Source organism: Antechinus flavipes, chromosome 3 (genome assembly GCF_016432865.1).
Source record: "Antechinus flavipes isolate AdamAnt ecotype Samford, QLD, Australia chromosome 3, AdamAnt_v2, whole genome shotgun sequence".
Taxonomy (NCBI): Eukaryota; Metazoa; Chordata; class Mammalia; order Dasyuromorphia; family Dasyuridae; genus Antechinus; species Antechinus flavipes.
The window spans coordinates 338,966,829-338,979,637 of record NC_067400.1 but is presented as its reverse complement, the minus strand read 5'-3'; the positions used below and the strand labels follow the sequence as shown (position 1 = coordinate 338,979,637).

The window sequence follows — 12,809 nt, the reverse complement described above, 5'->3', positions numbered from 1 at the left end:
AAATAATAACTTCTCCTTTGAAATAACAAATGCTTGTGACCTTTAGTTCCCCTGTGAGTATTGAACTTGGGTGAAACTATCTTTATTCTTCAGAAGCAAGGTCCAAAAATTTGGCCACCAAGCCATTTAATTGGTGAATTTAATGAATTGGTGCTTGTGACATATTCTGTGGCTTTTAACAGCTGGATCTTCTATACTTAGTGCACTCTATGTTGTGGATCTGAAGAAGTTTAGGAAGATAGCTGCTGGAGACAGACTCAGAGGACAGTATCAAGGTCTGAGTCAGGATCCCAACAGTCTTTCAAATCTTGATCAGGTAAATGGTCTTTTTCATGTTTAAGATATTCTGGAATAACTGTGTGTTTGGTCTTGAAATGTTGGATTAAGGCTAAAGTATTTCCTTCTTCCCTTCAAGCTTTTCAAGTTTTACTCTAATTTTTGTTGGGGTGTGTTACATCTTTCTTTAATGAAAATTTTCTGAGTCATCCTAAACTAAGAACAGAGTGAGAGTAGGGAGAGCAGAGGAGACTGAAAACAGATTGCTTTAGTCACTGGGTCATCTCTAACAGTTTTTCCTTGGTGTCCTGAATTTATTATTTTGCTCCTCCTCAAATATAGCAAGAATAAGTCATTTAAAGTTTGTAGGGCAGGATTGGATAGGCTTTGTGATCATCTGCTTTTTTTTTCTTTTTTCTTTTTGGCATATTGTTTACCTGAAAAGCCTTATAAATATGGTCCATCATCAATTTAAATGACTTTATAAGTAATCCCATGTCAATTTTTACCCTATGTCAATAACATTGGGGGTTTTATTTAACTAATATCTGGTTCCTTTAGGGGTCTTCTTGCTAACTTCAATGTAATTTTCCTATTTTGTACTTCATAGTGGAATCTGATTTCATTTGACTAGCTTCAAATGGCTCATTGTCAGGCTGCATTTTAAATATATTACAGTCATTTCCCAAATCTCATGTGATTACTTAGGAGATATATAATACATGAACAATAACTTCTGGTCATTTCTCTTTGTAAAATGATACCTGAGAGTAAAACAGTTTACTGAGGTAAACTCTTAAAATATTTTTAAAAGGCAACATGGGGAAATGAAAAGATAGTGTACTGAGATTCCTGAGAAGCTTAGCTTTTAAGACTGACTCCTGTATACTTAGTAGCTATGTAGTGTTGGACCCATCATTTAATATCTCAATCTCAGTTTCCAAATTTGTAAGCCTGGAATAAGTGTACTTGCATTATTTTCTTCTTAAGAATTGTAGGAAAACTATTTGTAAATCTTAAAGTGCTATATTACTGTTTCCTGCTACTATTATTACTCCTACAATCTTTAGGGAAGAAGATGGCAGTATAGATAATTTTGTTGATATAGATTAGTAGTAGACTGTAATCTCATTTGATAGTCAGAAAACTAATCAAACATTCATAAATTTCTCTTAAAAAAAAAAACCCAAAACAAACCAATAAAAACAACCCAGAAAACTATGAATTGCCACTTTTGGATAAGGCACAAAATTATAGGTATCAGAAAAAGTTTGTATATCTTTTAAGTTCACAAGTTAAATCAAAAAGAAAACTTCTGCAGAGAAATATTATGGTTTGTGTGTGTTAAAACTTTAGGTTTCTACTTGTTTAGTGTTGATAGATTTTTTTGCTGAGGCAATTGGGATTAAGTGACTTGCCCAGGATCACACAGCTAGAAAGTGTTAAATGTCTGAGACCAGATTTGAACTCGGGTCCTCCTCACTTTAGGGCTGCCACCTAGCTGCTCATGTTAATAGATGTTTTATGGAATTTCTATCTCAAGGATTGGTGGGTTGGTTGTTTGTGTGTTTTTTTTTTAATAGTATAAATCTCATTTGATGACATAAATTTGGCTCCATCTAAAGGTGGAATTACTAAATGAACAAACTTTGATTGTGGTATAATGGAAAAAGCATTAGACTGACCACACTTAATCTGGGGCTCTAATTTTACCTCAGCTACTAACTCTATGACCTTGGGCAATTGACTTATCTTGATTCTAAACTTCATCATCAATGAAGGTATTAGACTAGATGATCTCTTAGAACCTCCATCTCTAACCTTAAGAATCTACAATTGTGTGATCATTTAAAATGGGAATTACAACTAGCAATTATTGCTGTTTAGTTGTCCAGAAGTTTTTCTTCCTTTAGTAGTTTAGATGTTGTTTAAATTTTATTTTGTTCACTAAACAGGATTTGCCCAATAATATGATACACCAGGTGCCAATTAAGTCACTCCCACAAGAATGGCTTTGGTGTGAAACATGGTGTGATGATGCCTCCAAGAAAAAAGCAAAAACAATTGATTTGGTAAGCTTGTAGTTGATTTGATGACTGAATTTAGTTTTGATTTCATGTTGCATAAGTCTGAATAGTTTTAAGACAATTTATTTTTAATTAATTTTTTCTTATATTTTCATAATTCATATCATTATAGATCAGTAGGGAGAGGTCTGTCTTAATAGAATTATAACACTTCTTGCAGTTTGGAAATAATAGAAGTTATAGTTACTGTGATGATTCTAATTGATTAATTACTGGAGAGAAACCTTTTATAACTTTGCTATCCCTAAAATCATCCTGGTTTAGTTTTTGAATCAAGTAACTTTAAATTCTTCCCAGAAAAAAAATACCTCATTTTTGATTTCTGACCCTTCATCATATTATCTCTCCCTGTGTTTTTGTTATCTTTTCCCCAATCCATAACCTTATTCTTTTTTGTCTAGTCTGTCATAAGCTTGTTATTCCCACAATTTTTAAGTTTTTTATTTGATAACTTTTAAGACCATACAGAACTACTCTTTTAGATTGTAACTTACATATATTTTGAACTTTTCAGCTAGATGTTATATTCCTTTCTTTTTTCATACCAACCTCTGTCTTTCACAGTGTAATAATCCAATGACCAAAGAGCCAAAGCTGCAGGCAGCCGTCCGCATTGTCCCAGAGTGGCAGGACTATGATCTCGAAATCAAACAGTTACAGGGTCGTTTCCAGAAAGAAAAGGAAATGGGAATTAGGCATCCAGAGAATGAGACAAAAGAACCAAGCATAATAGAAGGTAATCTTAATTGTTCCTTTCATTTATTTATTTACCATAATAAATAAATGAATGAAAATTTATTTTATTTACCCAAAATGGTAATAATAATATAAATAAAAATCTGTTTCCTTTAGACAAGAATTTTTTTAAAGGGAGTAGTGTGTGTGATTATTTTTAAGTATTTAGAGCATTGCAGGATAGAGATAATGAAGATTTTCCTTTCATCTGCAATAATTATATGTGAATAAGGAGCTATATAATAATATATGGAGATATTGTAATTTTTTCTGCTATTTTTAATTCTTTGGTTTAATGCTGCATCTACCTAAATTTTTCTCTAAGAGCACCTGCTTTAAAACTCTTTGTTTTTCCAAAGACTACTAGTAATGAATGAATTTTAGTAGAATTCTGCAAATTAATGTAAAATTTCTCCAAGCAGTGTTCTTTGAAAATATGTGCATATGCATACACATAATTCAATTCGACAAACATTTATTAAGCCTACTGTGTGCTGTGCTAAACACTGGGATACAAATAAGAAAAAGAAAGATCTTGTCCTCAAGGTGTTTACATCCTTATGAAAAGAGATTATACACTAAATAAAGCTGAAAACCTGAGGGTCATGCATAATAATGTTGAAATTGAATCCTAGGAGTGCAGCTGATGGGAAATAGTTGGATTGATGGCCTTCTTTAAAGGGAAGCTTTAGGAAAAGTCTGTTTCCCTACCTTCCACTTCTCATCCAGTTATAGGGGGAAAGGTATTCTGAAGTCACTGTGAGTTCCAAAGCTGGGGCCATATCTGGGATGATAAAATTTCTTGGTGATAAGAGTTTCCTGGGACTATAAAGATGATGGAGTTGAATCCAAAGAGTAAATACCATACACATCCAAAATTTTAGTCTTCGCATTTTGTCTTACTTTGTAGATTCTTTGGTCATTTAAGGAAATTATATCAAGATGTATAAACAAAAAAATTAAAATTGCTTATTGGTTGAGCTGATAAATTGGGGCCCTTACTTTGAAGGATTTAAATAAAAAGCAAAAACAAGAAATTGTAGATTGTAGCTTTTGTTGGGCAAATTTCCCTAACATAACAGAATTTGTAATGCAATTTGAGAAGCCTGCCAGATTAGTGTAATTATAATTTTAGACTTTCTGCTTCATTTTAATTTTTTCTTCTTTTCCACAGAGCTTCCAGCACACGTAGAATTATGATCCCTGAAGGAAGATATGAAGTGATACTGTGTGAAAGACAATTTTTATATTAAATGCTAGGTTTTTTTTCTGGTATCTCTACACAACTGCTGATAAATTGGATAGGAGAATGTTTCCAAGCCTTTTAAATCCTGGAATTTTGGGTTGCTGTATCCAAATGAATGATTTGGCTCCAGATCATTGGAATTAAGATTATACTGGATTTATACTGTTGCAGAATAGCTGATTATAGATTCTAGAGTTTTGGAGAGTGAATCTTCCGGGGGGTTCTTCCAGAAGCAGTTCACAGAGGAATACAGCAACAGACAAGCAGAACACATGTTCTTTGGAACCCACATCACCTCAGTCAAGAGCACACCCACGATATCTGGTCACGGGGAGCAGGACATCCAAAGTGCACGAGTTCTTACCTCAGTTTTTGTTTGTTGCTGGAGCTAAGCTCTACAAACTGTACTGTAAAGTAGAACTGTGCCCTGAATTGGTTTTCTTTTGTAAGAATGGTATTCACATGATCTTTGTGGTTTGAGGTTTAGAGTAATTTGTTCCCTGTTTCTGGATGGCAGATATATTGTATAATGAAGACCTCACTCACAGATCATCTGTTTCCTCAGGACTGGCTCAACACAAAAGCTGAATTCAATTGGAAACTACCCAGGATTTTGGAGGGTGGTTTGGGATTGGGTGGCGTACACTTGCAAATTGGTCACCCTCTCTTATGACCTGATAGTACCACAGTGTCTTTTTAAAAATAAAAATGTTGTTGTCCCATCCCCCAATACTGTAAACCTTTTGGTTCATTGTTTCATAAATTTAATTTTTATAGTTTTTTAAATTTAATTTTGAGGGGCAGAGGAAAAAGCAAATCTCATAGTTGACATATTTAATAAAAACTAAGGTACATAAAATCATCATAATTATATACCAGATTATTGTAAGGTAATTGTGAAGATCATCTTGACTTCTCAGTAGGATTTTATTTAAATAGACTGAGTAGTGATAACCATGTTTTTGTCAAAGATTCATTTCAAAATCTCAGTACTTGTTACCCAAGAGCTTCATTTTTGTAGTTGTCATCCCTTTGCACATTGTCCTCTATTTCTTTTCATTTATTGTTTTTTTTTTTTGCTCTGCAGATGTTACTTGAGAAGTTAAAGACTTTGAATCCACATAGCTATGTTATCAGATGAAAGAATCCTAAACATGGCCAGTCAAGCATATGCCTTCTATGTCTTAATTTTTATACAGCCTTTAATTACTCTGGTGTTTTTTTCCCACATAGATGAATCTCTCCTTAGACTGACCGTAGGTCTGTGGACAAATATACCTTGTGTGTGGCAAGACAGCATGAATAATTGGGTACCCAGCAAGCCAGCTTTTAAGCTTTCTGGCTCTTTGTGTGAATCTCACTGGGCTTTATGCAAACATGATACTGTCATGCATATTGCTTATTCTAAGAGAGGTAGGAATCCTCAAATTTACTGTTAAAAGCACAGCAAAGTCTTATATTTTCATATTTCACTTGCTTAAAAAAGGTTTTTAAATTTTTAAAAAATTTTCTAAAATGGAAAACTTATCTCAAAGCTGATTCTGATTTTTATTCATATATTCATTTGAAATCTTTCTAAAAAGCAAAAATCCACCAAGCATATATTTTATAGAAATTTGAGAAATTGATGAAATAGTTCATTACTTACTGCTGAGAAGTAAAAATTAGATTAAGGATCTGCACCATCAAAATGAATTTAGCCATTACCATTTAATTTTCAAAATAACTGTTAAGTGACCTGTAGTTACAGATGTTCTGTTTTGCTTACATCATTTCCTCCCTTTACCCCTAAAAATACAAAGGAGCAGGAGAGAATTTGATGACTTCAACCCTGATTAAACAAAACCAGGTCTGAGAGACTTTTGCCACTAGCAGTTGCTGCAACCTAACTCTCCACCCTGGAGGATTTAAGTTGAAGGATTATGAACAGTAATGATTAAGCATTCTTATCCTGAACTAGCAGGATTGTCTGTACCTCAGTTAACTTTTATTTAGCCTTCAGATGTTATCTACTCTATCGGGGGAAAATATGTGCAAAACACATGTACCATAGCTCCTTTAAAATTTGGTATGGCAGTAGGAAATAATCAAGTAAACTTATTAATTTTTTTTAGACATCTTTATTGTAATGATGTTTTTTTGAGAGCATTTATATGTGAAGATTATTTACTAGTGCCAGGTTTCATCTTTTTCACTTGTCTTCCAGCCAAGTTTTTTTGTTGATAGAACTGCTTCTCATAAAGAGATTGAAGTACAAATCTTCATTTAGAGCAAATGCATCCTTATCACCTAGATAATCTAGATAATCCGTCTTGTTATAAAAAAAGATTGTAATAATTTACCTAATATACAGGAAGGTGCCTTGGAAATGGTTTTGTTCTTCCCAACCAATCATTCTTTTTTCTGGCTAGCACAGTTTAAATTGATTAATATTCAATGCCTCAGAAAATGTACTATTACTTGAACAATGGGGCAAAGTGACTTTGCCACCAAAAAAAAAAAAAGTATGGAAGGATGGTTAGAAAATCAGTTTAGAAATTGAGATTGATTGCTCTGAATCTCAATCAACTTAGGGAAATACTGTTAGATCTGACTAGTGACAGAAATGTTCAACAGCTGCTTTTGAAAAAAAGGAAAAACTAACATTTGTGTGGAATTGATTTTTTTTTTTTTTGTATTATACCATATGCAGAAAATTTTCTTTCCAAAATAGTCCTGGAGAGAAATTATTTGAACTTATAACTATCTTATGTTCTATGAACAGTGGTATTTATTTGACTGAGATCTGAAAACTCTGCATACAGCCTATCTGTGGGATAAGTGTGGCGCATATCATATTTATGCATAATATAGACTTAAGTTTGAGCTATTACTTTCCCCTTTCATCAAAACTAAATAAGTTGTTTATTCTTGGTAATGGTAAAGTTTTGAAATGTAATTAAATAGTACATTTTAAATCAAAAAAGGGTCATATACGTAGAGCAGGCACTATTTATCTGATGTGCAACACACAACAATACTGTTGCCTTTTCTTAGCCCAGGCTAGAATACTTTTCACTATCTATTCATCAGCATGCTAAGGCAAAGCAAACTCTATAGTCCTAGTTTGATAGGCAATATGGTGTGATGGAAAGAGCACTGGATTTGGAGTCAGAGACCTGGGTTCAGAATCCTCCCCACCCATCCCACCCCTTTTCGGCTACTTTTACTATCTTTGTAACTTTGGGCAAGTCATTTAACCTGTCTATATTTGTTTCCTTATCAGTAACTAGATTGATTTTGAACAACTTTTGCTTATAGAAGGAGTCCCCTAGGAAACCAGGGGAAGATGGCAATAATCAAGGATACCATTTTTCATAAATCTTAAAATATGAATATGAATTGTCATTAGCATTATTAATGTACAAATGTAGTTCTGTGAGGAAGTGGACTAAGTCTCACAATTTAAACAATGATGATAGTTTGATTTGAGGATGATAGTTGGCATATTCCAAATGATGCTACTGGTTGCAACAATGTATTTGAAAAGTCTGCTGGACACTTTTCTGTCTCTGTATTTTAACACAGCCTTTTCACCTACATCCATTTCTATTTCAGATCTTTCAGATTAAAACTGAAGTGTGGCTTTAGGAACATGTGGCATATTTTGTTTGGGTAATATATTAGCAACATACTATTTGTTAAGTGGAAAATAGTTGCAAAAAACACTTGGTTAGTAGTCCTGAGCCACTTTTAAATATTGATTGGTGTGGTCATTTTATCATTTGGGTGATTAGTTTTTTAAAGTCCTAGATTCTTGTGGAACTACTTTATGCAAACTTTGGAGTAACAGTTTATAAATTACTTGATGGAAAAAGGCAGTCCAAACTATCAAAGTAGCTGATGATTTCTTTAGTCTGACAAGGATATTTTTAATTTCAGTCTGTGCTTCTTAACTTGACATGTTTGGGGGGATAAATTCCTTGCCAGAATGTGTGTAATGCCAGTATCTGGTATATGTTAAAGCAAATAGACCATATTCTGTCAAATATCATTTGGATTTCAAAACACTGTGCATCTTTTGGGATTCAGAATTCATTTGGATATTTTTTCTGGTGTTGATTCTTTGAATTCTATAGTTTATATAATCATGTTTGGAAAAGAAAAGTTTAGGATTATACTCTGTGGTGATAGTGCTTGTAATTTCCTTAAAACTGTAGGGAAGGAACAGTCTCTCAGGATTTCATCAAGTGTTTTTCTATTTGGATTGTGCCTTTTAATGGAAAGTCCCCTAGGAAACCTAGATCCACAAAATATTTTTCACTGTTTAAACTACCTTTTATCAATAATGATTTTTCAGACAATAATCTGAAGGTAATCCAATTGTCAGTATTTTATAGAAAAAGTTGGTTGCTTCTTGGTGATACGTTATCACTGGGCTTTTTTTTTTTTTTTTAAGCTTTGATTTGTTTAACTTTACGACCAAACTCAACAGTGTAGAGGCTAAGGGTAGGAACAAATTGATTTGTAACATGAAATTCACACCCCTCTTCTACCTATCATAAATAATAATACTGGCTTAGCTATTTTAGAACATTCCAGATGGTTTTTTAACATTTACTAATTGGAAATCCAAGTTTAATATATGCTTTGCCTTGCTTCTCACCATCTGAGTTTCCTGAGATAAGGGTATGATTCCCTCCAAAAAGAAAAATTAGGCACAAAGTGAACAAAATTCACTAGAAGTTGACAGTTAAGTGTTTGGAGGAAGCAGAAGATTCTCAAGAAGATTTACTTTCAGCTACTGGAATCTGGTAATGAAGGGGCAAACATGTACAAAGGGAAAAAAAAAAGATGTTAGAATTTTAAAGAAACTATGTACTTTTTTAATCTTTATAAATATTCTATTTTACTGTGATTCTGTTAATGCAATGCAATGCGGAGTTCAGGTGCTGACACTTGCTTGGGAGCAAGCTTTGGGATTTTAAATGTCTGCTGGAACTCTGCAATCAGAAGTGAATTGAAAATGAATTTCCTCATACTGTAATGCAAATGAGGCTCACTCAACACAATAAACTGTTTCCTCCCTTCTTTAAAACTGCTGTCTACTCTTCCTGTCACTCACACTTTACATTTAAGAAGCACTTTGGACTAGAGAATATAGGAACTGAAAGGAATTTCAGATTATCCTGGGTTTTGTTGTTGTTGTTTTTAATATTTAACTTTAAAAAATACATATTTTACAGATGAGGACATTGGGTCTCAGAGAGATTGAGTGACTTGATCTTGGTCTCACAACTAGTTGCAGAACTATGATTAGAACCCATGTCTCCTCACTCCCAAATATATTGCTTTTGACTATACTATGCATTTGAAAATTTAAATAATAACCACATTGTTCATCTTTCATTCACAGCTATTCTACCATTAGGAATGGGTTTCAAGTGCATTAGGGGGAATAACTCTGTAATTGGTTTCTATCCAATGATGCTTTCTAGATTTAGTAAGTGTCCAAATTGTATTCTTAAAAATAATATTAATTTGCAAATTTATTTGCACTTTAATATCTGAAAGACCAGAAATCTTCCAAGTTACCTAGTCTTTGCATTGTCTCCTTGTCCCCTCATTTCTCATTCCATTGAGTGTTGTCCACAAAAGATCTGATATAGTGGGACCTAGGTTATTCCTGAAATATTTTCCATTTAAAAAATTCTGTGACTCAGTTAACTTATATTACCATTTTGGAAATAAATCCAGTTGGCTTCTGTCTCTGTGGGTCTGCTTCTGGATCCCTTTCTACTTAGGAATACCAAATATAGCTTCATTTAATCAAATAACCCTACTATATTTTACAATCCACATCAATAAGCATATAGAAGGCATTTAATAAATGCTTATGGATTTAATTTCTGGCAAATCAAAATCTGAATTGAAAGAGATGTCAGAGGCTTTTGAATAACCACAAGTTTCAGAGTTAGCTTTAATAGTCAAGGAAATATTGCTTGTTTTAAAGTTAGTAATCTTATTCCATAATCTCATTTATCTTTAGAAAATACGCATGAGACTGATCTCTTGGTACCTACCTGTAGTTCTGTTTATTCCCTGGCATGTAGGTATATATTATCATGGCATCAATCTGTGGACAAAAGGCCTTCGCAGCCCATGATCTTCTCAGGACTGATTTTATGTTATAAAATTGGAAGAGCCACAGACCAAATTCCCAGTTTTACTACTGAAGCCAAAAGTGGGGGAAGAGGGGGAGGGGATGCCTAGGATTACACAATTACTGAGTTAAGATTAGAACTCAAATTTCTCGATTTTCTTTTATCAATGGATTTTCCACTATTCCACTTCCTGTGTTGCCAAAGAGCCAGCATCCTTTCCCAAAGAACAATTTACTGCCTTTTCAATAGTCAGTAGAATGGCTATAATAGTTGGCTATTGAGGGTGGTACAGAGGAGCTTGTAGATCACTGCTGACTTGAGAGAAAAATTCTGATGTACATGTGGGTACCCTGGGATCTGTGATTCTAGATAGAGGATAAAAAACCAGAAAGTCCCTGGCCTTATGGATCTTACAGACTATATAGCAAAGGAGACTTAAACAGTAGATACAATGTACAACAACCATATAAGCAATCTTCATTTATGTACAAACAATCCAGATGCTTGATTTCTGGGATTCCTGTGCCGCTTGACTCAACTCAAGGTGAAAGCCTCTATAAAAAACTGTAAATACTGTGGCTCAAAAGTATGCAAATGGAAAGAATTGTGACAATTAGGCACAGTTTTGGGAGTGCTATCAGGGAACTAACTTCCAGGAAGGACCAGCTCTGTGTTGGCCTCCTCAGCCCCAAAATTTCTTTCTTCTATTGACTGAAATCACAAAATCAAAGATTTAGAACTGGAAGGGAGTTCAGAGGTCAGATCTAGCCCTGACGTTTTATAAATGGTGGAAGTGAGGTTGACAGATTAAGTGACTTGACCAAGATGGTGCAACTAGTAAGCAGGTTTTGAATGTATGTCTCCCTGATAACAGCTCCAACATCATAACTGGCATTTATATAGGACTCACTATGTGCCAGGTAATGTATTAAATGCTTTACAATCATCTTGTTTGATTCTCATAACAAACTTGATAGATACATGTCATTTGTATCCCCATTTTACAGATGAAGCATCTGAGGCAAACAGATTAAATAACTTGCCTGGGATCACACAATTCAGTGTCTTCAGCTGAATTTAAACTTGTCTTTCCTGATTCTGGATTTCAGGCCCAGCACTCTATCCACCTAGCACCTATTCATATGTGTCATATTCCTCTATCACACGGCTAAAGGATACAAAAAAAAAGAAACCCAAATGTGTACAATTTTATATATATGTATAGCAGGAAGATTTAAGAGGCTATCAAGATTCACACTTTTGTACTATACTGTAGCAGAGATGTGAACACAACCCACATATATTGTGGCTTAAGTGATGAACCAGATCAAAAGGTAATTGGGAAATATTTAATGAAATAATATAGATTTTGGTTTTTCTAAGTCAATGTGACATACAGGGCTCCTTAAATGTCAGTTGACTGAAAGGGACTTTGGAAATCATCTAGTCTAATCCATTTTTTAGATGTAGAAAATAAGGGCTGACAGTAACTTATCTAATGTAAGTAGCAGAGCCTGGATTCAAACACAGTCCTCTGAATAGAATCCAATCCTTTTTCTACTATACTATACTAGACTACATTAATGTAAATTTATTTAGCTTTTTCTTCTTAAAAAGACATACAACAAACCAATATTTTATCTTCTGGCTCTTGCTTCTGACTTTCCAGATTTTACCATCATAGAAAATTAATACTTTTTGTGTATCATCTATTGCAAAGAATTAGGAAGTTGAGAATTTCTAAGAATTAAAAAAGATAATCTAAAATAATAAATGTTAATAGTATCAATGCAAATGAGACTATTTGAAAAGATGGTGAAAATATGTTGTTAAATATGGTCCAGGAAAAAAAGAAATGTGACCAAAGGCTTATAAACTGTTATAACTACAAAATTAATGATGATTAATACTTTCTTCAAAAGGAGAATTAGGTAGTATTGGACATGACAAACACCACATAACATAAAAAAAAAAGATATTTTAATAGGAAATAATTGGTAGCCAATATGGTTTCAAAATGATCAGTATTTGTGCAGTCAGAACACAAACTAAGAGGATAGACACTTCAATAGTCCAGGTATAATGAGATGAGGACCTAAACTTAGATTTTTGGACATAGAAATAAAATTTGTCAAACTGGTTATGTGGTATGAACAAGACTGATGAGGCAAGAGTAATTCCTAGATTGTAAACCTGAGTGACTGGAAAAATATTGGAAAACTTGACATACCATTTTGTCCTCTGGAAAGTAATACAGCACCTGGTTTGAAATACAAATTCATTTTTAAAATCCCATAGGAGAATGGAAGATTATTATTGAGC

The 12,809-nt window shown here is 33.6% G+C and overlaps 1 protein-coding gene across 2 annotated transcripts in view; it reads left to right on the top strand.

Moving 5' to 3' along the window:
- The window catches only part of UGGT1 (UDP-glucose glycoprotein glucosyltransferase 1), a 102,532-nt gene extending 93,111 nt beyond the window's left edge, over nucleotides 1–9,421 (top strand). For both annotated transcript variants that reach the window (XM_051985666.1, XM_051985667.1), the window contains 4 exons: nucleotides 202–316; nucleotides 2,232–2,348; nucleotides 2,928–3,099; nucleotides 4,273–9,421. In XM_051985666.1, the coding sequence (XP_051841626.1) occupies nucleotides 202–316; nucleotides 2,232–2,348; nucleotides 2,928–3,099; nucleotides 4,273–4,298 (430 nt within the window). In that variant the 3' untranslated portion in view covers nucleotides 4,299–9,421. The remainder of the gene's footprint in view (nucleotides 1–201; nucleotides 317–2,231; nucleotides 2,349–2,927; nucleotides 3,100–4,272) is intronic.
- The last annotated feature ends 3,388 nt before the right edge of the window (nucleotides 9,422–12,809 follow it).